At 33.4% G+C, this 23,432-nt stretch overlaps 5 protein-coding genes and 1 non-coding gene across 6 annotated transcripts; 2 read left to right on the forward strand and 4 right to left on the reverse strand.

Annotated features, from left to right (window-relative positions):
* Nucleotides 1–2,893: 2,893 nt before the first annotated feature.
* On the reverse strand, nt 2,894–4,196 carry LOC124843926 (thiamine thiazole synthase 2, chloroplastic-like). Its single transcript, XM_047320769.2, has 2 exons — nt 3,250–4,196; nt 2,894–3,147 (listed from the first exon to the last, which is right to left on the reverse strand). Exons 1-2 carry the CDS (start codon nt 4,150–4,152, stop codon nt 2,983–2,985), a joined length of 1,068 nt encoding a protein of 355 aa, XP_047176725.1. The 5' UTR covers nt 4,153–4,196; the 3' UTR covers nt 2,894–2,982.
* A 2,969-nt stretch (nt 4,197–7,165) lies between these two features.
* TRNAL-UAG (transfer RNA leucine (anticodon UAG)) lies at nt 7,166–7,245 on the reverse strand. The gene has a single exon. It is a non-coding gene; the product is annotated as a tRNA-Leu (tRNA).
* A 1,017-nt stretch (nt 7,246–8,262) lies between these two features.
* Nucleotides 8,263–9,914, forward strand: XTH8 (xyloglucan endotransglucosylase/hydrolase 8). Its single transcript, XM_047320767.2, has 4 exons — nt 8,263–8,601; nt 8,738–8,838; nt 9,058–9,260; nt 9,370–9,914. Exons 1-4 carry the CDS (start codon nt 8,406–8,408, stop codon nt 9,770–9,772), a joined length of 903 nt encoding a protein of 300 aa, XP_047176723.1. The 5' UTR covers nt 8,263–8,405; the 3' UTR covers nt 9,773–9,914.
* A 1,002-nt stretch (nt 9,915–10,916) lies between these two features.
* On the forward strand, nt 10,917–13,243 carry LOC124843923 (postsynaptic protein-like protein). The gene is made up of 4 exons (XM_088096642.1): nt 10,917–11,117; nt 11,229–11,346; nt 12,764–12,855; nt 12,980–13,243. The coding sequence occupies exons 1-4, from the start codon at nt 11,102–11,104 to the stop codon at nt 13,042–13,044; spliced, it is 291 nt and encodes a 96-aa protein (XP_087952768.1). The 5' UTR covers nt 10,917–11,101; the 3' UTR covers nt 13,045–13,243.
* Nucleotides 13,244–15,396: 2,153 nt separating this feature from the next.
* On the reverse strand, nt 15,397–17,280 carry LOC148194791 (polyubiquitin). Its single transcript, XM_088096641.1, has 2 exons — nt 17,133–17,280; nt 15,397–16,764 (listed from the first exon to the last, which is right to left on the reverse strand). Exon 2 carries the CDS (start codon nt 16,762–16,764, stop codon nt 15,619–15,621), a length of 1,146 nt encoding a protein of 381 aa, XP_087952767.1. The 5' UTR covers nt 17,133–17,280; the 3' UTR covers nt 15,397–15,618.
* Nucleotides 17,281–22,322: 5,042 nt separating this feature from the next.
* Nucleotides 22,323–23,003, reverse strand: LOC124832409 (uncharacterized). Its single transcript, XM_047306610.1, has one exon. The coding sequence runs from the start codon at nt 23,001–23,003 to the stop codon at nt 22,323–22,325; it is 681 nt and encodes a 226-aa protein (XP_047162566.1).
* Between the last annotated feature and the right edge of the window lie 429 nt (nt 23,004–23,432).

A 23,432-nucleotide genomic window follows, 5' to 3' on the forward strand; every position in this document is an offset into this window, starting at 1 on the left:
AGTTGATTAATCAACTTGATTGTAAAAGAAAAATTTAATAGACAAAATTATAACCTTTTTATAAATTTTGTGAATTTGCCACCATTTTCCTTGTCTTTAGCACAATTTATTAGCACGATTTATTTTAGCATAAATTTGATAAAACAAAAAGAGGCGATTCAACTAAAGAAAGAGATTAAAAAAAAAGCAAGGTAATATGCCACCAAGGCAAGAAATACATAAGTAAAAGGGTAAAAGGGACCAGAACAACCCAATTTAAACGACGAGAAAAAGTTGTTTTTAATGCACTAAAACATCAATCTCCATTTTTGGAATATTTTTTTATTAACAATGTTTGTGGTATTACATATTATTTTTCTTTGACATATCTTTTAACAAATAATTATTTTACTCATAACAACTTAACTTTATTTCAATAATAAGATTTTATACTTGAATTATAAGAGCTGAAAATGTAAGGCTACTGGGTCCTGCTGCCTGGCCCAAGAAGATAAGGGCACTAAGATCTGAGAAGAGGTCTCATTTTTCCAGCTCTGAGTTCATTTTCCAGTTCCTCTTTCTCTCTCTAAACTCATCTCCATTTTCTCCTTCTTGCTCTGTCTTTTCTCTACCCTTACACTCATTTGAACCGTTGAAATTTTAAATAGGTGGTGTTTCGCTCACGGAGTTGAGAGCTTCCTTATATCCGATTAAATTTCTATTTGGACGGGTAAGTCAGTTTCCCCACTTTTTTCTTGAACTTAAGGCATGCAACTTTACTGGTTGCAGGCTGCTCCTTTTGATTCTCTGTCTATTCTAGCTCTAGGAGCTGTTTCCATCACCATTTAGGTGGTTGTAGGGCACTGTTTGGGTTTTCTCTGTGAAGGCACGGTTAGGACACTCTAGTTGACTATACTGCTCAACTTCAAGGTAAGGGGAGCTAATTATTTTTGTATGAATTTATTTTATAAAAATATATGTATATGAATGTTGAACTTGTGTGCTCTTGTGAAATTGTTTTATGACTTTTATTGTATTGGGTGTTATAGTTGAAAGTGTGAAATTGTGCATGTTGTGATGTGATGAATTTAATTTGTTTTGAATGAGTTTGTTGGCTGAAATTGATCTTGTTGGAAGGTCGGGAGTAACTGTTTGAGGTTGCTGTGAGAGGAAGTGAAAATATTAAAATTAGGCATTTCAAATTTAGAGCATAAGAGAACATGATAAATAATTTAAATAAATTAATTGTTAATTATTGAGAGCCTTTCGTTGTTGGTAGGATAGAGGAACCTTAAAAACCTGAGTTGGCACATCCCTGATCATAGAGCAGCCCTGGCCTGGTCCAGTCAGTTGTGACTAGTCATATGTGCTGGCGTCGAACGTGAGTTTGATGCGTTTAGACATCTGGGTCCTCTCCAGTGACCAATTGGGGTAAAGAAATATCTCTACTACTAGGATGAAAATAAAACAAAACAAGTTAATTGTAGATGCATAAAGTTATCATATGTTAATTTCTAATCAATTATAATTTTAGAAAATCAGTCACTGTGTGTTTGGAATTCAAAATAAGGATCCATATATAAATATATAAATATATATATATATATATATATATATATATATATATATATATATATATATATATATATATATATATATATATATATAATAAAGTAAGATAGTTGTTTCTTATATTGAAACATGAGTGTTAATGAATAATTATATTACTTGTAGGTATGTATAAATTGATGCATTTTATGAGTGGTTATAGATTAGTTGGAGTTGTTTGGTTCTTGGTATTGATTAACTTAGATTCAATTGTGGAGATGTTATTTTTATAATTTGTGAGTGGTGAGTAATGTATATTGTTGAGATTTTGTATATGTTAATTGTGCCAGAAAGTATATGATTATAAAGTGATGAAAGTATGATACAAGTTGTAAATCAAGTTCCATCTGTGTACGATCTCTTGGTGAGATCCTTAGTGTAGAATGATTGCATGATAGCTCACTCTTTGGGGTTTTTCTGACGTTCCAATGGTCTTTCATTTTCAAGTAGAGAGGATTGATCCATGTGGTGAGGAGTAGCAGGAGGTCCTAGTCTTGGAGGCTTCCAGTATGCTCCAGGACGCGAAACGGATTAACCTCGTGAGTGTGGTAGGGTGGAACCCATTGGTAACGGCTTTGCAAAGCAGTAGAGGCCACCACGAGTGCATAACCTGCCATAGCTCGGCAATCATTCTGGTCCGGACGTGTCGGTCTATAAAGCAATGAGTCTTGTGATGTCAATGTACCATGTTTGAGTGACTTTTGCATGTCGTGTATGATTGAATAACATGATTTTTATATCTAGCTCACCTTTGCTTGTTTGTATTGCTTGTGTACGTTTCTTCTTGCGATGATCATCCATTTGAATGGGAGCAGATGGCGAGGTTCCTTTGGAGACAGCTTTGGAAGTTGAGGACAATGCTGCTGCCTAGTCTCCTAGGATGTTATTGGTTGATCTTGTAGTATGAAATATTATTTTCCTTTTAGTTTACATTTTAGATATCTTTGGGGTTTAAGCTTATATTCTAAAGTACTTTGAGGATGACTGTAATTCTATTTACTCTCAACTGCTTTCTTATATTATGCATGTAGACGTCTTTATTATATATAGTTTCTATATAATTGGATGTCACAAGAATAAGTAAAGTATATTAGCAAATTATATAGTAATTATAAAAAAAATTGCATAAAAAATTGGAAATGTTGTTTTTATCGAATTAAATAATTAATTTTGATTTAATAAAACCAAGCACAGTAATTTAACCTATTTGTTGATTATCTGATGATTTTATTTTTGGTTGCTTAATTACATGACAGGTGGTGACAATTTGTCAATCCACAAGAAGAAAGACATAACCGATAGTGTCTTTTATCGTTCATGATTCACATTTTTTTCTTTATTTATTCCAGAATTAAAAAGTTCCAGGTGAATCAGAAAATGGTGTAATGATAAAGTTTAAGCATCGACAATTTCCTCAGTATCGGCAGAAGCAAAAATAAGTTCAGGTTCTTCCCTTCCAACTCCACAAGTTCCATCGATTGCATTGTTCCTCCCCAAAGCCTTCAACGCCAAGTGAGCTGCTTTTTGACCTGATATCATCATTGCCCCAAAGGTAGGACCCTGTACCAAATATCACACAAAAATTCTCACCACTGTATCCAAAACCATAATCTTATGAAAAGCTTTTGTTAATATAGAAACAAAGTTATAAGGCTAACATACCATTCTTGGGGCACCATCAATTTCTGCAACTTCCATACCAGTCACAATCATGCCAGGCACAATCTCCCTGGTCAGTCTCACAATAGCATCCTCGGCAGTGTTCATATCCAGGGCCTTCATTCCAGGTACGCTATCAATCATTCCAATACTCTTCAATCTCTTAACCCCAGTTGCCCCAAAGGGTCCATCATGCCCGCAAGAGCTCACCACAACCTTAGCCTCCATCACATTGGGGTCCATGCAGGACTGCGTATCGTGGTTCATCGAAACCAGAGCCCAGTTCGTCACCACTCCGGCAACCCTCCCTTCTTTCACGATCAAGTCCTCCGCCGCCACGGCGTTGAAGAGCTTCACGTTGGGCCGTGCCAGGAGCTTGCTCATGATGGTGGAGGTGAACAGCGCCGCGTGCTTGATCACCACGTAGTCCTCCTGCTCGTCGTAGGCCACGCCGAGCTCGTCCAGAAAGAGGTGGGCGGGCTTGCGCACCACCATGGCGGAGAAGAGCTGCCCGCCGAGCCATGCGCCGCCGCCGGGGCTCACTGACTGCTCGATTATCGCGACTTGCACGGCCGGGTTCTTGCTCAGCTCGTACGCGCAGGAGAGGCCCGCGGAGCCCGCCCCCACGACCACGACGTCGGTGTCGGCGTAGGTTATCATGTCGGTCATGTATCGGCGCGTCATTTCGCGTGCGACGATGGATTCTTTGATGGGTTGGAACTTAAAAGATTGGAAGTCGTAAGGGGGTGTAGTTAGGGACATGGAGATTGCGGGTTGTTTGGTGGAGCATTTTGTGGGTGTGAGACGGGACTGAGAAACGGGCTTTCCATGGAAGGAGGTGGGCTTGTGGTCGAAGAATGAGAGTTTGGGATTTGAAGTTAGGGTCGTGGTTGCCATGGCTGCCATGAGAATTAGATGGATAGTGAAGAAAAGTTGAAGACTTGATATTTGTCCGTGCAGTGGAGTGGGCCTTTATAAAGAAAACGAAGAGTGATGGGGTTGGCCATGGCTGAAATATCTGATTCAAAAATCTAGAAACTATATGCTTTTTAATGGAAGGAGATAGAATTTGAAAGGCGCAGGAGGTTCCGTTTGGGATATTTTCATGTAAAGTGACTTCAGCACCAAAATCCATGGTTTATCATTACCAACCAGTTGCATCACTTGTCTTCTCTTTATAAAATCATTTAAGTTATTTTTAATTTCATTCATTCACAATTTATTAAACTTATATGCCACTAATCCATGTTGCTTCACCATTTCCAAAAGCGTTTCCTCGTCCCACTCATGGACTTCCTCTGCCCCATATATGCCTTTGATTTTTTTCTAAAAGAATCATGATATTTTAACATTTTTATTATCACAATATAAGTATATTATTATTTTATTTTAACATTTTGCTTAACAAATGCCTTTTAGCGTTTGTTCCTTCATTGTCAATTTTTTAACAAATGGGTTTCTTTTTATGTTTCTTATCACTCGAGCTAACTAGTAAACAGATGAAGTTAGAATAATATGTTAGTTAGCAATTTCAAAAAGTATATATATATATAAAAAATAAATAGTAATATAAGAAGGTAGAATAAATACTTGAAATTAGACCATAAAGCATCAGCGAATCCAGAATAAAATCTAAAAGGAGAAAAAAATGATAAAAAAATAAATAAACCTGATAACCTGAAGAAGAAAAAAACAATAGTGAGAACGATGAAAGAAAACGAAATCAAAATTAAGTGGTAGCTGCCCATTGTCCTGAAGAGACACTTGTAAAATATCCATTAGACAAGCTAAAGTTATGCAACGTATGGGGTCTACCAACATTAAACTTAATGACTAAAAAGATACTTTGTTGTTCTGCATTAGTAATGAAAGTACTCACTTTTAAAAGAAAATATTTTAGTATGTGCCTCATGACAATTTATTTTATATCATCAAACTCATAACAGGTATCTTTAAATATTATCAATTACAATAAATTATCATAAGTAAATTCATTTGAATATATATACATTAAATTTTAGCAGAAATTTTTTAATTATGATATAGCACTGTAGATCTATTTTTAAAAAAGTATTGACATTCAATTTAAATTTAGTGACTAAAAAGGTATATTAAAAATGGAAACTATCAACAAGAAATACATAAGTAAAGATAACTTTAAGATTATTTGAAATGATTGAGGAAAATGCTTCTCAGCGTGTTAAAGAAAATAGGGTATAAAATATGTTTTAAAACATGAGAAAAAAAAATCTTGATATGTGAAATTGAAAGATGAATTTTCTCCCTCTCTAAAGTGTTAGTTTATAAAAAAATATATTTTAATTTATTATAATAGAAAATAGTATTTTTTATATATAACGAAGTGTTTTAAATATTGAGAATAAATTATTTTAATAATAAAAGTTATAAGTATAAATAAATAAAGTTTTCAGTTAATTACTTTCATTATTTAGAAAGCACAGCCTCCTCAAAACTCTGCATTTTAGAGTTTTTATTCTTTTTCTAATGATTTTGACTCCTTTGTTATTTGTTTGAATATCAGAAATTGTTGAAACGAGATTTTCTACTTCAACCAATGAATTGTACTGATTAGACACGTTTAACAATATACATATAATGTATATTACATCGAAAAATAATTAGATAAGTTGTTTGATATATTGATTAAACGAATCCAACAATACACATTACACGATTCATTCATATATTGGTTAGAGGATTCTAGCAATATATATTAGACAAATATTTTCACATACGTTAGATAAGTTTGATTATTCACTTATTAGATTAATTTTGAAATACACATTAGACGAGTCTTTTTATACATTAAGTAAATGAGTATAGCAAAACATATTATACAGGTGTAGTAATATACATTAAACAAGTCTGCCCTATATCGATGGAATGAGTATAGCAAGAAATATTAGATGAGTCATTCTACATATTGATTATACAAGTTTAAGAATACATATTAAATAAGTATGTTCACACATTGATTAAACGAATATTGCAACACACGTTAAACGAGTTTGTTTGTACACTGATTAAACCAGTCTAACAATATATTTTAGACGAGCTTGTTCATTCAAATATTAGATGAATTTATTAATACACATTATATGACTTTATCCATTATATGATTAGACGACTCTTGCAACATACATTACACAAATTAGTCCATATATTAATAAGACGAATCTAACAATACATATTGGACGAGTGTGTCCATATATTGATTAGACGAGTCTAATAATACATATTGAAAGAGTTTATTAATGCATTGATTAAACGAGTCTAACAACACACATTATATCAGTATGTTTATACACATCTGTATTTTAACAAGTCAACTTTATATATTTATGCAAATCATTTATACTTTCATAAAGCCTACTCTATTTTTGTGCATGTTTTATCATTTGTATTTTTATAAAGTATACTATTTATATTTCTATAAACACATTGACTGTTTAAACACAAATTATTTTTAAGGTTAATTTTATTCAAAACTTAATTATAATCTTAAAAATATTTTTTATTTTTTCTACAATTTCTAAATTTCTTTTAATAAATACACAAACAAACATCAATGTAAACACAATTTAAAGCTAATATATATTTAAAGAAAAAGTAATACATTTGTAAGTCATGTAATATGATAAAAGAAAAAAGAGAAATTAAACACACATATATATATAATAGGTATAGACAAGTTAAAAAAATTTTGAGTCATTTTCCAAAATAATATAACTTTCCCTACCTAAGTCTATCAAAACCAAGTTGCAATAAATGAAACGGAGGTGCATGGAGAAATCAGGGGGTGAAGGAATAAATAATCTGAAATGAATCCAGTGACACTGACAATTGGGCTCTTAAATTGGGCTTGGATGCAATAAAATATGAAAAAAGAAAAAAAAATTGACAGCTGTGGGATTTGAACCCACGCCCTTTCGGACCAGAGCCTAAATCTGGCGCCTTAGACCACTCGGCCAAACTGTCTTTTGATGTTAAAATTCATGTTATTTTAAAGCTAAAAGTAAGTTTGTGTCAAGAAAATTATATATATATATATAATATTGCGCCTGCTTATAAAGAAACAAAAATTATAGCTCTTGATATTTGTCTGGCAATACTGATGTATATGTTCTTATCAAAATAAAATAAAGAGATGTTCTGATACTTGGAAACTATAATAATGGTGTTGGTCTAAACATGGAACTGTGTTAATGTGATGAGATATTAAACTCACATTTTGTTCAGTTTGTGAAAATGAGTGAAAAAAGGATTAAAAAGTGAAATAATCGTGGGAAAAAAATTAAAAAACGGCCTATAAGTATATTATAAAGATTAAAAATATATAAACTAAACACATCAAATGATTTATTGAAGCTAATAGTTGCAAAGAAAAAAGGGATGAAGGATTTACATTTGACCATGAATACGTAAAGTAAAGTTTAAAGTAAAAATATAATAAATGAATGGAAAGGGTAGTGGCGGTGTTGTGGCTGTTTCCATTATTGAGAAAGATGTTGTTACATGCAATGCCTGGCCCCACTGAGTTTTATTATTCTACAGCTAGCTACCTCCAACACAGACTAACATTGCAATTTGCAAATGCAGCCTGGCTAAGGTCCCACTCCCACATTTCTATTTCTTTTTCACCAATATGCCCCTGCCTCCTCAATTCTTTCTCAAATTTCATCTACAAATTTCTTTTACACTTTACTAATGCACTCACAATATTTTATTTTCTCACTCGACAATGTATATATATATATATATATATATATATATATATATATATATATATATTTCATTCTAATGTTTACTACACTTTTTCATAATTTCTATCAAATCATATACCTACTTACTAATTCTTTATAATTTTTATGTTAAGATATCTAGGACACTGGGCATCTTGTTATTCAAAAAGGGTAAATTTGTACAATTGGACATTGGCACATGCGATATAATTAAACAAACCAAGAAATCTCAGCATAAATCTAAGCAGGGAAGAACAACAGCATATGATGTTACAACTGGAAGTGCAAAAACCATTTTAAAAGTCACAGTCATTGAATGAAGTGCCCCTTCTCGGGTTTTGAGATCTAACTGGGAAACCCTCTCTTCTGATTGTCCGTATTCTCTTCTCACTCAGAATGGATTCAAGGACCTGTTTTTCAGTGTCCATGATAATTTTCCTTGCAGCAATCGTTGTTGCTCATTTTCATTCATCAGAAGCAGCTGTGTCCAAGGGATCTTTCGAGGATAATTTCAGCATAATGTGGTCTGAGGACCATTTTACTACCTCTAAAGATGGACAGATCTGGTATCTCTCCCTAGACAAAGATACAGGTACCAAATGCATGACCTTGAAATATGCACTCTGTTCAACCTGCATTGTATATACTATGATTTGATGAGGAGAATTCGAACTGTTAGCATCAAATTTGATATTTGAGCTGTTTCTCAAGCATTCAATGTTTGACAGGATGTGGATTTCAAACAAAACAGCGCTACAGATTTGGGTGGTTCAGTATGAAGCTGAAGCTGGTCGCAGGTGACTCTGCCGGTGTTGTGACAGCATATTATGTAAGTGTACAAGGCATTATAGACAAAAGTTAGCGGCCAAGTTGTTTTTACAATTGTTTACTGATTAGAACTAACTAAAGTATCATCTGAGTAACTTGTATCAATCTTTGAAAAAGATCTTCATTATACAAATTATTGAATAAAAACATCAATTCTGTGACCAGAGAATAATATCAATACTCTATCCAAGTGTTATTCACGAGTGGGGAACTGTTGCAGATGTGCTCAGAAAACGGTGCAGGGCCAGAAAGAGATGAGCTTGATTTTGAGTTTCTGGGAAACAGAACTGGGGAGCCTTATTTGATTCAGACAAACGTGTACAAGAATGGGACTGGTGGGCGTGAGATGAGGCATATGCTATGGTTTGATCCAACTGAGGACTACCACACCTATTCCGTCCTCTGGAACAACCATCAGATAGTGTAAGTTCAATCTTATAATGTTTCAAACGTAACTAAAAACCAATAATATATGGATTTTTTTACTGAATTTAAATATTGTTGAGTGAAAGATGCAATCGATTGTGATCAGGTTTTTTGTGGATAGAGTTCCTGTGAGGGTGTTCAAGAACAATGGGGAAGCAAACAATTTCTTCCCTAATGAGAAACCCATGTACTTATTCTCAAGCATATGGAATGCAGACGAGTGGGCCACACGAGGTGGGCTCGAGAAGACAAACTGGAAATTAGCACCATTTGTGTCATCCTACAAGGACTTCAGTGTGGATGGTTGCCAATGGGAAGATCCATACCCTGCATGTGTCTCAACCACAACAAAAAATTGGTGGGATCAGTATGATGCTTGGCACCTCTCTGGTGATCAGAAAATGGATTATGCTTGGGTTCAGAGGAACCTTGTCATCTATGACTACTGCAACGATTCTCAACGTTATCCAACTGCACCAGAGGAGTGTTCATTGAGTCCATGGGATTAATATATACCCTTATTCTTTTAATTCTCTATTTTCTGCCTCTTAAATTTTTTAGTTACCACTGGAATAATTCATGTGCAGCTTTTATTTGTAAGCTTTTAAAGTTGCCAATTTTATGTTCAAACATTTTTTCATTCTTCCTTCCTTTTCAAGTGTCGGTGAAATGCGTCAACTGCTATTAAACCACAAAAATCTCTACCCATTAACAAACGGTGATGAGAAATAAACACACTTGAATATTAAACTTTACTGATAAATTTACATGTTAAAAATTTCTGTACAAACTTATTTGTTTATTTAGTTATCATGGTAACTTTTTATTTGATATTATTTTTTATTCATTTGTGTTTTTTTTTTTCAGGATAAATATTAAGTTAATAATACTATAAATAGTTAAACATATAACATCTTATTTATATTTAAATTGATTCATTTTTATTATTGATTTATTTTTAATACTCGTATTCCATTAATAACTTTATGAAAACAGTTGACTTTAAGAGTTTAATTTTAAGAAAAAATAAATAAAGATTTTACTGACTAATGCTTATAACTTTAGCAAATTGATAAATAAAAAGTTATCTTAAAATATTTTAAAAGTTATCAGTGATAATCGATAACTTTTAATATGTATTGTGAATATAAACATTTTTTACATATATATTCAATAAGAGCTTGTGTTTTCACATCATATTAGTGATGAAAACAGAAAGAATTCTTATTAAATGTGTGCAATTATTTAATACTGGTACCATAAAAGAAATATATTTTTTAACATAATCCACAACTTGTTTGTGGCTTAATTTAATTCGATCTTTTATACAAAATTTATTTGAACCAAACATTAAAAAATAAATATAACTTAGCTAAGTTTAGTTTTAATTTAATATAAAATTCAAACTAAATTGGTTTGATCTTTAAAGCAGTAGAGTTTGCGTCAATTTTCCTTATTAAAAATTGTTAAAAATTTTGAACATAAAAAAAATGAAAAATGATTAGATAACAAAAATTGTTATTATATATTTTTATATAATTTCTGTCATATTTATAATTCTATTTTTTTTCTCATATTCATAATTAAATTATATAAGGTCTTACTCATATATAACGAAACTTAAGATTTTTAATTGGATTTGAGTTATTTTTTAAAAAAAGGGTAATTTTGTCAAATACGGTTGAAAAAGTTGGAATCTTTCCAGAAGTGTATTAGGGGGAGCAAGTCTTTGGAAAAACTGAGAGAAAAGGGGGCATAGGGTTTAGATGTTGTGAGCAATCCCAACTTTGATTATCGAATCTCAAAATTCTGAATCCAATTAGACATTAACGACAACTATGGTCTGTGAGAAGTGTAAGTTTATCTCCGGTTCTTCGACACCTACTTTTCCTTCCTCTCTGTCAAATTTTTAATTGTTTTGAAGTTTCAATCGAATTTGAATTTGAATTGGAATTTGGATTGCAGGTGAGAAGAAATTAACGAAGGTAATAGTACCAGACAAGTGGAAGGAAGGGGCCAGCAACACTACGGAGGGTGGTGGCCGCAAGATCAACGAGAATAAGCTTCTCTCCAAAAAGAATAGGTATTCGATAATCTTTAATATTTCATTTTGTTAGTGTTTCATCTTTTTTCTTTTTATTAATTTTAGAACTGGGCATAAGAACCATGACTTAGCTTTCTGCCTAGTATATTCGCTCGTTAGCTGATAACATGTTAATATAACTTACTTGACTCCTGCTTAATGTAATAAATTTGTTTGATGAATGAGGAATTTTTTTGATGCTATCCTGTATTGTCATCTGAGTCTCAATTGTATTTATGCTACTATATTTCATTTGTGTTGCATAGCACTTCCTTTTTGGGGGAGCAATCTTCTAAGGAATTTGATGGGTTGACCTTGTAGGATGAGATTTACCCTTGAATGTGAGGATTTTAAATTTTTGTGTTAGTAAATTGTATACATCGCAATGGGAGGCCACGCATATTAGCGACCTTAGATGGAGGTATTGGTGCCAAGATTTCCTGCACAATTGTCTGTGCGACGTGTGGCAAGCAAGTTCTAAACCCTAATTATTCCTTTTTCATTTTCTTTTAGGCAATGCATATTTACGTGTAGATTTGTACTAATGGTTGTATTGTATGAGTCGAGAAAGAAACCTAATTCTATCAGGCGGTAGTTAGTCATAGGGAGACTAGTCGGCTATTTTGAACAAGTATTTTTAGTAACAAAGTTAATCACTTTCTCACTATCCCTCGGACGTGATTCTGTAATTAACGAATTTTGAACACAATTACATCTGTGTTATTACAATTCATTCTATTTCATACTTTTTTATGTGTGCCATCCTTTCATACTTCACCTTCAACCCTGATTACTTTCGATCTTATAGCCACTCCCTACAATTTAGTTTTGTTTCGGACTTCATGTTTTTAGTCATATGATATTCATATATTTAAAAGTTAAAACTGTATATTTGTATTTTGATTTATGAGGCTATTGGGAAATATTTTTAATATAGCTGTCTCAAGCTCCAAAACTGCTATATATTCTGAATCGGTGTTATCATGTGTGCAAGCTTAGTATTGGACTTGTAAAGGATGCTCTACACTATAAGTACTATTTTTTAAATGTGAACTTCATATCAATTGATAATGATTATAAGTATGGTTCTTGTTTTTCATGGCTTAATAGCTGTCCAAAAGCTTTCCTTGTTTGGAGTCTAGAATGACTTACGTTTTGGTATAAAGCCAGTTCCATCCAAAGTAAACGAGCAAGTATGCTTGAGTGAGGAGCATTGCCTTTTCGTAAATCTGTATATGCAAATCTTGTGCTTGTCGATGGTTCTTGATACCATCTTTAAATTTTTATTTAATATTCTATTATACCTTCACATGTTCTTTTTTCTCCTTTTGTGACCTTGATAGTTGTTCCACCATGCATGTTTCAATCATTAATAATCTGTGAAGAGTGCACTTATTCTTAAATTAATTTCTTGCAGATGGACCCCTTACGGAAATACCAAGTGCATCATATGCAAGCAGCAAGTGCATCAGGATGCCAAGTACTGCCACACCTGTGCTTACTCTAAAGGTGATATTCCCATGTTGAGATGTTTTTGCTCTTGCTACCTTGCATTTTATTTTTTCCCTTTCGGTACAGCGTGCCTTAAATATGAAAGTGCATGACTCAATTGTTGATGTTTTTTGTATGGCAGGAGTCTGTGCGATGTGTGGCAAGCAAGTTCTTGACACCAAGTTTTACAAACAGAGCAATGTGTAGTGAATGCTAGTACTGCACTGCTTCCCGCATCTTCTTTTAGGTGCATAATAGGATTATCTTTCTTTCTGATTGTTTGTTGATTGCATTGTCAATGCAACTAAAAACTGTAAAAAACAAATACAGTGAGTTTTTTCTTCTGTATCTGACCTCTGTAATGTACTTGGTGAATGTATGTTATTTATCCAAAACATAAACCAAATGGTGCTAAACTCCTGCTATACTAAGATGAGATACTATGATAACATGCCGAAATCCTCATTCCAACACTGATTAAGCTTAATGGCGTTCCCAATAACTACACGCATGTTTTCCTGTCCCAGAAGGATAGATAATATATATGAAAGAATTAGATTATAAAGTATTGCCTGAAGTTTGTGTATTAGATGCAACCTTATACGAAATTTCACTGGAAGGTTAGGCAAAGTGGTCCAAAATTGGAATTGGAAGTAACTAGTTACCTGTAAATTTATTACTGAATACAATGCCAAAAGAAAGGGGCTGGGTAATAAATTTCTTCATATACTGAATAAATTTCTTGGGATGTCTCATTCATTTCGGAATGAAATTTTCAAGATAGTTTCTATATTTCGAGACACATTGGAAAAAATTGTTCCCAAAATGAATAGTCAAAATTTATTGGATATCGGTAGAAATACTCGTATGTATAGTGTAGCTACTAGCAAGCGTACACGTTTGACACTCAAGTCTGTACAACCTACCTTGATATTCTTAAGCTAGACAGGTAAAATATAATGTATAGGTACTTAAGAAAATATTATCATTACCTTCACGGATTTATTTTTTCAAATCATTTTTTATCCGAGTACTGTTATACCTGAAAAAGTAGTTTTTCCCTGCTCAAGAATTCATTGTGCATTTCATCATGACATGTGAATAGATCAAGTTCTGAGCATGGTTTAAAACCATCGGCGATGCTATACGCTATTGTATTTCTAAAGCTTGCACAAAATTTAAGATAATGATAGCAGTGTTCGTGCAAGGATTGTGGCACTCATCATTTATTTTTTATATATGCTAAAATAATTGACACAAGATTTCTTTTTTTGCGATGTAAAGGAAGACTCTTATGAATAGACAAGGATAATCCCTTTTTTGAAAAAAACATCAATTGATGGTTTTGTAGTTATGATGTTTTTAAGTGGAGTAATTTATAAAAAAAATAAAAAATAATCAAGAAATCAGTTGACAATTCCTATTTTTCTAAGACATTGTATAGCTCTGATTCAAAGATGACAAACAAAAACTCCTCAAATTCTTCGTGCAGACATACTTTAAAGTATTAATGTTAGATACATTAGTTATTGTATGCATGGATGAGCTGCAAGAACTTGTGGAGAAAGATCGTCTATAGAAGAAAAGAGTGAGGTGCAAAAAAATGCTATGGAGGGTTTTTTCTTATTTTTTTTTTCATATCAACAAATATATTGTGTCTTGATAATACTGAATATATGTAATTTCGAATAGTGTAATCAATTTAACGGGTGTTCCGTACAACTTTTAGAAACTTTATTTGAGTTCATAAAAAAGATCTTAGTGAACTTTGTCAAAATAATTTTTTTATAAACTAATTTTTTTGGTGAAACTCGACATTCTAAGAAATGGCTTATGGAAAATTATCTTTTATTTGTAAGATTGCAACTAGATGTACCCGATGATGACAAAAAAGGGGGCAATAACTACATTATTTTGGTGCAATAAAAGATGTTTACATCATATTGGTGTTCAGATAAATTTTACTTCTTTTTTTCTTTGACCTACTTATACACTTTTTAAAAGATATAGGAGTTAAGGGTGTATTTCTTTTTCTCTTTGACCTACTTGTACACCTTTTAAAGGTAAAATTGTAAAGTAGTTGATTTGAAGTTCTGAAATGAACTGCAAGTCATCTTAGGAAAGTTCAACAAACTATACAATAACTGCACATTTATTGTTAACAATTGAGTATGTTGGGTATAGGTCCAATCTTATAGTTAGTATCTCAAAAGACAAATACGAATACATACGAGGGTTCATATGTTTGTTTGGTGAAAATCACATGATACTGCAAACTGACCTAAGTATTTTCCGAAATAAAGAAGCACAAAACGAGAGGACGCCTAGCATCAATCTTGAGGTTATTATCTAAAATGACCAAGAAGTTAGCCATTCATGTTGATGAACAGAGTATGGAATGAAGAATGTGAAACTAACTTCAGAGGTTTAAAAATCAGATCATAAATACGACCTTAGACATTGAGCTGTGACCAACTCAGCTTCAAAACAGGCATAGGATCCATCCACTTACGCGAGTAAACATTTCACAACAACAGTTAATCATTCCATGAGGCAACATAAACCAATAGCATAATTAGTTATTAATAACAAAAGTAAATCATTCCATTAGGCAACATAAATTAATAACATAATGCATATTATATATCTAAAGTTTCATTATAACAAAGGGACAATACAGTCCAACACAAACCAAATTTATTTAAGGGTCAATAAAGACCCAATCCACAGTCCGATTTTGAAGATGTCCTGGAAGCAGTAAAAGACAGAGGTCAGCACAGTCTAAAAGCCCCCACGAAGACGCAGGACAAGGTGAAGGGTGGACTCCTTCTGAATGTTGTAATCAGCAAGGGTCCTTCCATCCTCCAGCTGTTTTCCGGCGAAGATCAACCTCTGCTGATCCGGGGGAATTCCCTCCTTGTCCTGGATCTTAGCCTTCACGTTGTCGATGGTGTCAGAGCTCTCAACCTCGAGGGTGATGGTCTTTCCGGTGAGAGTCTTGACAAAGATCTGCATGCCACCGCGGAGACGGAGAACAAGGTGAAGGGTGGATTCCTTCTGAATGTTGTAGTCGGCGAGGGTGCGGCCATCCTCCAGCTGTTTTCCGGCGAAGATCAACCTCTGCTGGTCCGGGGGAATTCCCTCCTTGTCCTGGATCTTAGCCTTCACGTTGTCGATGGTGTCAGAGCTCTCAACCTCGAGGGTGATGGTCTTTCCGGTGAGAGTCTTGACAAAGATCTGCATGCCACCGCGGAGACGGAGAACAAGGTGAAGAGTTGATTCCTTCTGGATGTTGTAGTCGGCGAGGGTGCGGCCATCCTCCAGCTGTTTTCCGGCAAAGATCAACCTCTGCTGGTCCGGGGGAATTCCCTCTTTGTCCTGGATCTTAGCCTTCACGTTGTCGATGGTGTCAGAGCTCTCAACCTCGAGGGTGATGGTCTTTCCGGTGAGAGTCTTGACAAAGATCTGCATGCCACCGCGGAGACGGAGAACAAGGTGAAGGGTTGATTCCTTCTGGATGTTGTAGTCGGCGAGGGTGCGGCCATCCTCCAGCTGTTTTCCGGCGAAGATCAACCTCTGCTGGTCCGGGGGAATTCCCTCCTTGTCCTGGATCTTAGCCTTTACGTTGTCGATGGTGTCAGAGCTCTCCACCTCAAGGGTGATGGTCTTTCCGGTGAGAGTCTTGACAAAGATCTGCATGCCACCGCGGAGACGGAGAACTAGGTGAAGGGTTGATTCCTTCTGGATGTTGTAGTCGGCGAGGGTGCGTCCATCCTCGAGCTGCTTTCCAGCGAAGATGAGACGTTGCTGGTCAGGGGGAATTCCTTCCTTATCCTGGATCTTGGCCTTCACGTTGTCAATAGTATCGGAGCTCTCGACCTCGAGAGTGATGGTCTTTCCGGTAAGGGTCTTAACGAAGATCTGCATCTGCGGAGTTAAAAACCACAAACGAATCACAATGATGTAATTGAACGGCTATCCGACTGAATCAAGTAAATCTCAAGAACAGATCTCATGAATTTCATGGAAAAAATCACAATCTGTGGTCAGGGGATAAACCACACAAGGCGGTTGTTAATGGATCTGAAAATTTTCTTTGAAATAAAAATCTGTTAACGGATCTGAACAATTTCTTAACAAAAAAAATAATTAATAAAGGACTACAAAAAACATTTCAAGACGCTATTGTAAAAGGGAAAGAAAATATTGATGAAACTGTACAAACCCTATCTTGAACACAACAAGCTAATCGAAAACACGATAGTTCACGGAACTAATGAATAACAAAAACGAACCTTGAGGGGAGAGGTAGGGAACTGCGCAAAGAGAATGAGCTAGTTTGTTTTGAAATGCACTGTGAAGAGAAACGGGGGGTGTGGGCCTTTTTATAGCTAAAGGGGTGGAATCCTCTCCAATCATATTGTGACGCGTGTCCAATGTCTCTATTTGGTGCTTATGACACGGGTGATATGTGGTGTCTGATGCGTTTTCGGGGAGTCCTTTCTTGGAAATTGAGGATTGAAATTTGTGGGGTGGTTGGCGGTTTGGTAATGTTGACGGAGTCAGATGCGCCTACGTCGGCTTAATCTGTTACAACGGCGTTATCGAATTGGGCCCCACTTCATAATTTGGGCCGTAAGCATTGCAAGTGGAGCGGTCATGATTAAGAATGGGCCCTTCTATCCATTACACGAACGGTCGGCTGCTGTTTTACATGATTAAGAATTATATTGGAAAGCTGTCATGTTGGATTTTTTAATGGGCGAATAAGGAATGAATGATTGAAAAGCTTCGTTTATTTTTCTAATCACGAAATGTCCTGTAGTTATCTACGCTTTAACTATTTAAACAAATTATGAAACTTAAAGGCGACGAATTCACCGATAAAATAAGGGTATGAGATAGCTTAATTGAAAAAACAATAATGACAGAGTAAAGAAAACTTACGAGCGATGGACATCATTATCATCTAATCTAATATCCATAAAAATAAGCTCCACCATCTGATCTGCAGTGGACATGTTGTCACATTACCCAGTCGTTGATGTTAGTAATATTTTTATATATATTTGTGTAGTTATATTGTTTACACTAATATTCTCCTTTTGCATTTTTCATAATTAATATAGGATGTACGTTATAAAAGAAAAATACTATAAAATAAAAAACCAAAAATTAATAGTTATATATATATACCATATATAATATTTTTGTTTTATTAACGTATGCATATCAAATAATTATTTTTCTCATATATATATATATATGGGTTTGCTAACGCGCGTACGCCTGTTTTTCAGTTGGTACATTTTAGCAATGTGTACCGGATTTTAGTAGACAAAAATATCCTTATATATTATGGATTCCAAGTTTTAAGGTTAAGGGTATTTTAATAATTTTTATTTTCAAAACTTAAAAAGAAAAAGAAACCCCCCAAACCCTTACTCACCTCTCTCATTCCTCTCAATCATTTCTCTTTCATCTCTCTCACTCCAACCTTTTCTCTGTCATCCATACTGTAGCCCCAATTGAAAAAAATCAGAAACACATGCCTTTAAAAAATTTTCCTTTGTAAAGAGTTGAGTCATTGACATATTCACCTTCAAGGCAAAGGTTCATTCAAGATTTCTTCAATTTCACCATCTTCACTAACCTCTCTAATTTCATCATCTGTATTTGTTGAATCATCATCTCTAAAAAAAACCCTCCAGGCCAATTACCAATTCTTTCTGATGTCATTATGCTTGTGAAAATTAGATAAAATTATATACGACAAAAATTATAAAATGAAAACTCATTATAAAGTCATTTTTTGTAAGAAATTGTTTAACAACTGAGTGTTTCTGATTTTTTTCCAGGCCAATTACCAATTCCTTTGATGTCATTATGCTTGTGAAAATTAGATAAAATTAGATAAGACAAAAATAATAAAATAAAAACTCATTATAAAATCATTTTTTTGTAAGAAATTGTTTAACAGCGAGTATTTCTGAATTTTTTCCAGGTCAATTACCAATTCCTTTATGCTTGTGAAAATTGGATAAAATTATATAAGACAAAAATTATAAGATAAAAACTCATTATAAAATCATTTTTTGTAAGATTGTTTAACAGCAAGTGTTTCTTTTTTTTTTTTTTTTAGTTTTGAGAATGAAAATTATTAAAATACCCTTAGAATCCATGATATATAAGGATATTTTTGTCTACTAAAACCCGGTACACATTGTTAAAATGTACCAATTGAAAAACAGGCGTACGCGCGTTAGCAAACCCCATATATATATATATATATATATATTCCTTTTATTATGAAATAATTATTCGTGTATATGTATATTTTTTTATAAGTAAAGATGATAAAAGAAATATCGATAACTTAATTAATTTAATATATTTGATTGATCATTCTATTAATTAGTCAACACGATTATCAAAATAGTTTGTTTAGCATGACTAGTTAATTTTTCCAACCTATCTTGGATACCTGGTCATATCATTCAAGCAGATCATTTATTTACTCAGTCCCTTTTGTCCATCCTCATCAACCTGATTAGCCTAATCAGCTCTGTCAACCAAGACATCATGTTAGCCTTCTACACAACCATCAAGGCAGCCTGACTCGTCAGGCCATCTCAGACAATTTGGCCAGTCTAACCAACCCCAACCATCACACCAAATTGTCATCACGTTAGCCCGTATGCACGACCATTAAACCAACCCCGCCATCAAGCCAACACAACCAGTCTATCCAATCCATCTTGCTCATCCGGGTTAAGTTGGTCAACCACATATTTAAGTTATTTAAGCAACTAATCTACCTCAACGATCCTGACCAATTTGGCTAGCTCACCTAACTTGATTAACACGCTATATGAGTCATCTTGTCGATTTATCAATACAACCATTAAGCTAGTCCAACTAATCACTTCATCTAATTTATTGTCAGACTGCAGGAAAATAACTGTCACTAAATCAAAATAAGAGAAAATTTATCAAATTAGTGAACTTACAACATGTTATATTAGTGGATATTTAAGAACACAAAATGCATTAGTAAACTATTAATCAATACGTATGTAAATGATAAAAAAATCATTGAAACATGTCCCAATCATTTTTTTTAGGATTTTATTTTATCGCATATATATGTGTATATATGGTTAATATTAAACATGTTTGAGAAACTTATTTGTTACTTTAGGTATCAATATAATATTCGTATCATCGTAGTTATTAAATTCTATTCGTATGCATAAATGCGTGTGCATGAATTCATTATTATAAATTAAAAATAAACTTTTGAGAGTTGTTTTTAAAAATTGATATATGAGTGACTATTAAAGTTGAAATATGTTTAAGAATTCATTCTAAGATAAAAGATGGGCGATGAATAAATTAAATGCCTATTTTTAGAAAATATGATATGCTATTTTTTTAAATAAATAAAAGGTGTTTTGTATGCGCTAACAAAATGGGTTTTTGTGAAACACCCTATCTCCCTGTAAACATAACACATAATATTATTTAAGATATATAAAGTTTTCCAAAAAACATAGTACATAATTCATTGATGAATGTAATTATATATATATATATATATATATATATATATATATATATATATATATATATATATATATATATATATATATATCATCAATCAATATGATAGAATATGTTTTAAAAAATGACGATTGTTGAAAGAAAATTAACACAAAAGGACGGAGGGAAAAGTATGAGAAAATGAGAGAAGAATTAAGAAAACAATACGTATAAAGAAGAAAACAAAGAAAGGAAAAGCAAAGAAAATGGGCCAAGGCCCAATCTTCTTACAGTTTCTCAACTCAACGAAGACGGGCTTAACACGATTGAAATATAACGTAATCTTAATTAGAGGGTTACTTCCTATATCACCTCCCACATTGTTTCTTGCACCACCACTTTTTTTTTAAATTCCAAAACTATCCTTTATATTTTAAAATATCTTACACCCCACCTCTTTTCTTAAACGGATGTCAACATTCGTTGAAGAAAAAATTCTTCAACGAATGTGTCACATCCGTAGAGTTTTTTTTTTTAATTTTTAATATTTTAATTTACTGTATTTTAAATTAATATATAAATATTATTTAATTTTTTTAAAATTATTAAACAATTATTTATAAAATAATTTAATTTAATAAAATAATAATAATTAATTTAATTTATGTATTATTATTTAAATAATAATTAAAATATTTTTAAAATTTTTATTAAAACGAATGTGCGGATGTGACGACATCCGTTACAATTCTTTTTAGTTTTTTGCTTTCTAATTTATTATATTTTAAATTAATATATAAATATTATTTAACTATTTTAAAATTATTACTTAATTATTTATAAATTAATTTTATTTTATTTAATAAAATAATTATTATTAATTTAATTTATATATTATTATTTAAATAATAATCAAAATATTTTTAAAACATTTATTAAAACGGATGTGAGCACATCCGTTGTAGTTTTTATTTTTTTAAACATTGTTTGAAACTATATTGTAGTCATATGAATACATATGATATGGTCAGCGATCAATTTCTTTTCATTGGAAAAAATTAATCATATATGGAGTAAAAGAAGGCGAAATATGTGATAAAACGCTGGTGTTTAATATAAGTTCACGAAGAATATCTGAGTAAATGATATGTTTTTTAGTTAATTTGTATTTATGAAGCATTGTGATATTTTCTATACAAACATTAACCAGAGAGTGGGTTAAAAATCTTAGAGTTTTTAGTTTTATGCATATATGTCACGAAAATAGTTTTATAATTTTATAACTAATCAGATGCTTTTTTTTTTTTTGTCTTTGAAACATTACAAATATTTCTTAGCCAATTTTTTTAAGTAAAATTAAAGTCGTGAAGTATTTGAAAATCAGTAAGATGTCAATATGAAATGTTCTTAATAAGATGTCTACTATTTGCTCCCTAAAGAATGTCTAATAACAAATGTAAAATAGCGTTTTATATTGAATACGATAAAGCATTTGAAAGAGGGAATTACCATGTGTTTGGTTGGAGTGTACTAGATTCAGTCGATCTGGAAGCTTCGAACTGTTTTCAACTGCATGCTATACCTGGACACCACATTAATCCTTGATGCTGAAAACCAATAACCTAATTTCATCATCATGTTCCTTGCTCTAAAACGACTATTATACCATAACCTATTGATCCAACATTCATTTTATTATACGTATTCTTTTTCTTTTTCATGATTCTGAAAAATGTTAAGAAAAATATTTTGGTGAGAATAGGATGGCTTCACAGCGGATAGAATGGCTGAAAAGGTGGGTGCATGCGTATGAAATTTCGAAGTTCAGTTAAGCTGTACAATTCTAATTTTCTATGTAACAAACACTAACATTTCCCGCCAAATAAGTTGGCAACACACTAGCGGTCATGGTCGATCTTGAGCGACGTCGTTCTGATCTTGCATCAGGTATGGTGGGTGTTCTGATTTTTCACCAAGTTCGCATCGAGGATGCGAATGGTGTCACCGTGCAAAACATGGTGCCATCGAAACGACATTTTTTCGTCCATCGTTCTTTCATTGTGAATGAAAACATAACGACCGAGAGTGGGAAGACGAAACCTAATCATCCGGTGCGCCGCCTGCTCCATCCACTCCCTCAACACCGACACTCTGTCCTCAGCCCTCACATCCATCTCCACCTTCTCTTTCGAGTTCACCGGCACCACCAACAGCTTCAACTTCACCGTCCGCGGCGGTCGCGGCGGAGGCTTCAAGTACACGTCGATCTCACGTTGATCGAAATCTACGAAATCCTTCCACAACTGTTCGTCCAGCAATTCCACGTGTTCTGCATGCCATTGCAGCACTACTCTCTCCACTGCAACGGCGCACATCTCTTTCTGTTCAAGAACCTTCTCCTTCAGCTTCAGAACGGTGTCGTTGACGTGCATTTCTATCGGAACACGTTCTTTTCTCGTAGGAACTTTCACTTCCAGCACGATTGTCGACCACTCCGCTGGCGAGTGCACCGCCGTACGTTTCGTCTGCTCTGACGGTTCCGCCGACTCATCCACCGTCTTCTTCTCTTTCCACCGTGTTCTCCACCTCAATCTCGGTGGCAACAGCGACACGTCGTCATCCATTTATAAAGGCTATTGTTGAGAAGTGAGTGCAATTTGAGAAACTCCCTCTACTTACTTACTAGGAAAGTTTAAGACGGTTAATTTGTAACTGTATCTAACAAATGTTCAACATAAGCATCATGATCTTGTTGTCCTTTTCCACAGATTTAATTTCTTTTCAGAACCATCATTCTTGTGCTTTGGTTTCTGAAAACTTCTAAACTTCTCAAAACAAACAAATTATGGAGGGACAAGTTATAACTAATTGGACCATGTATGTTGACACTAGTTACATTAACACACTTTTTCTTAACAGAAGAGTGAAAATAAAAGTGTCATAAATCATTTCAAAATATTTTTTTCCTAACTAACTACTTCCTCTTTCCTAAAATAATTTCGGTTCCCACATTCAAAATGTATCCCAAAATAGATACTGGTTGAATATTTATT

This window comes from Vigna umbellata, chromosome 8, assembly GCF_029865625.1.
Source record: "Vigna umbellata cultivar VRB3 chromosome 8, Vumbellata_1.0, whole genome shotgun sequence".
NCBI lineage: Eukaryota > Viridiplantae > Streptophyta > Magnoliopsida > Fabales > Fabaceae > Vigna > Vigna umbellata.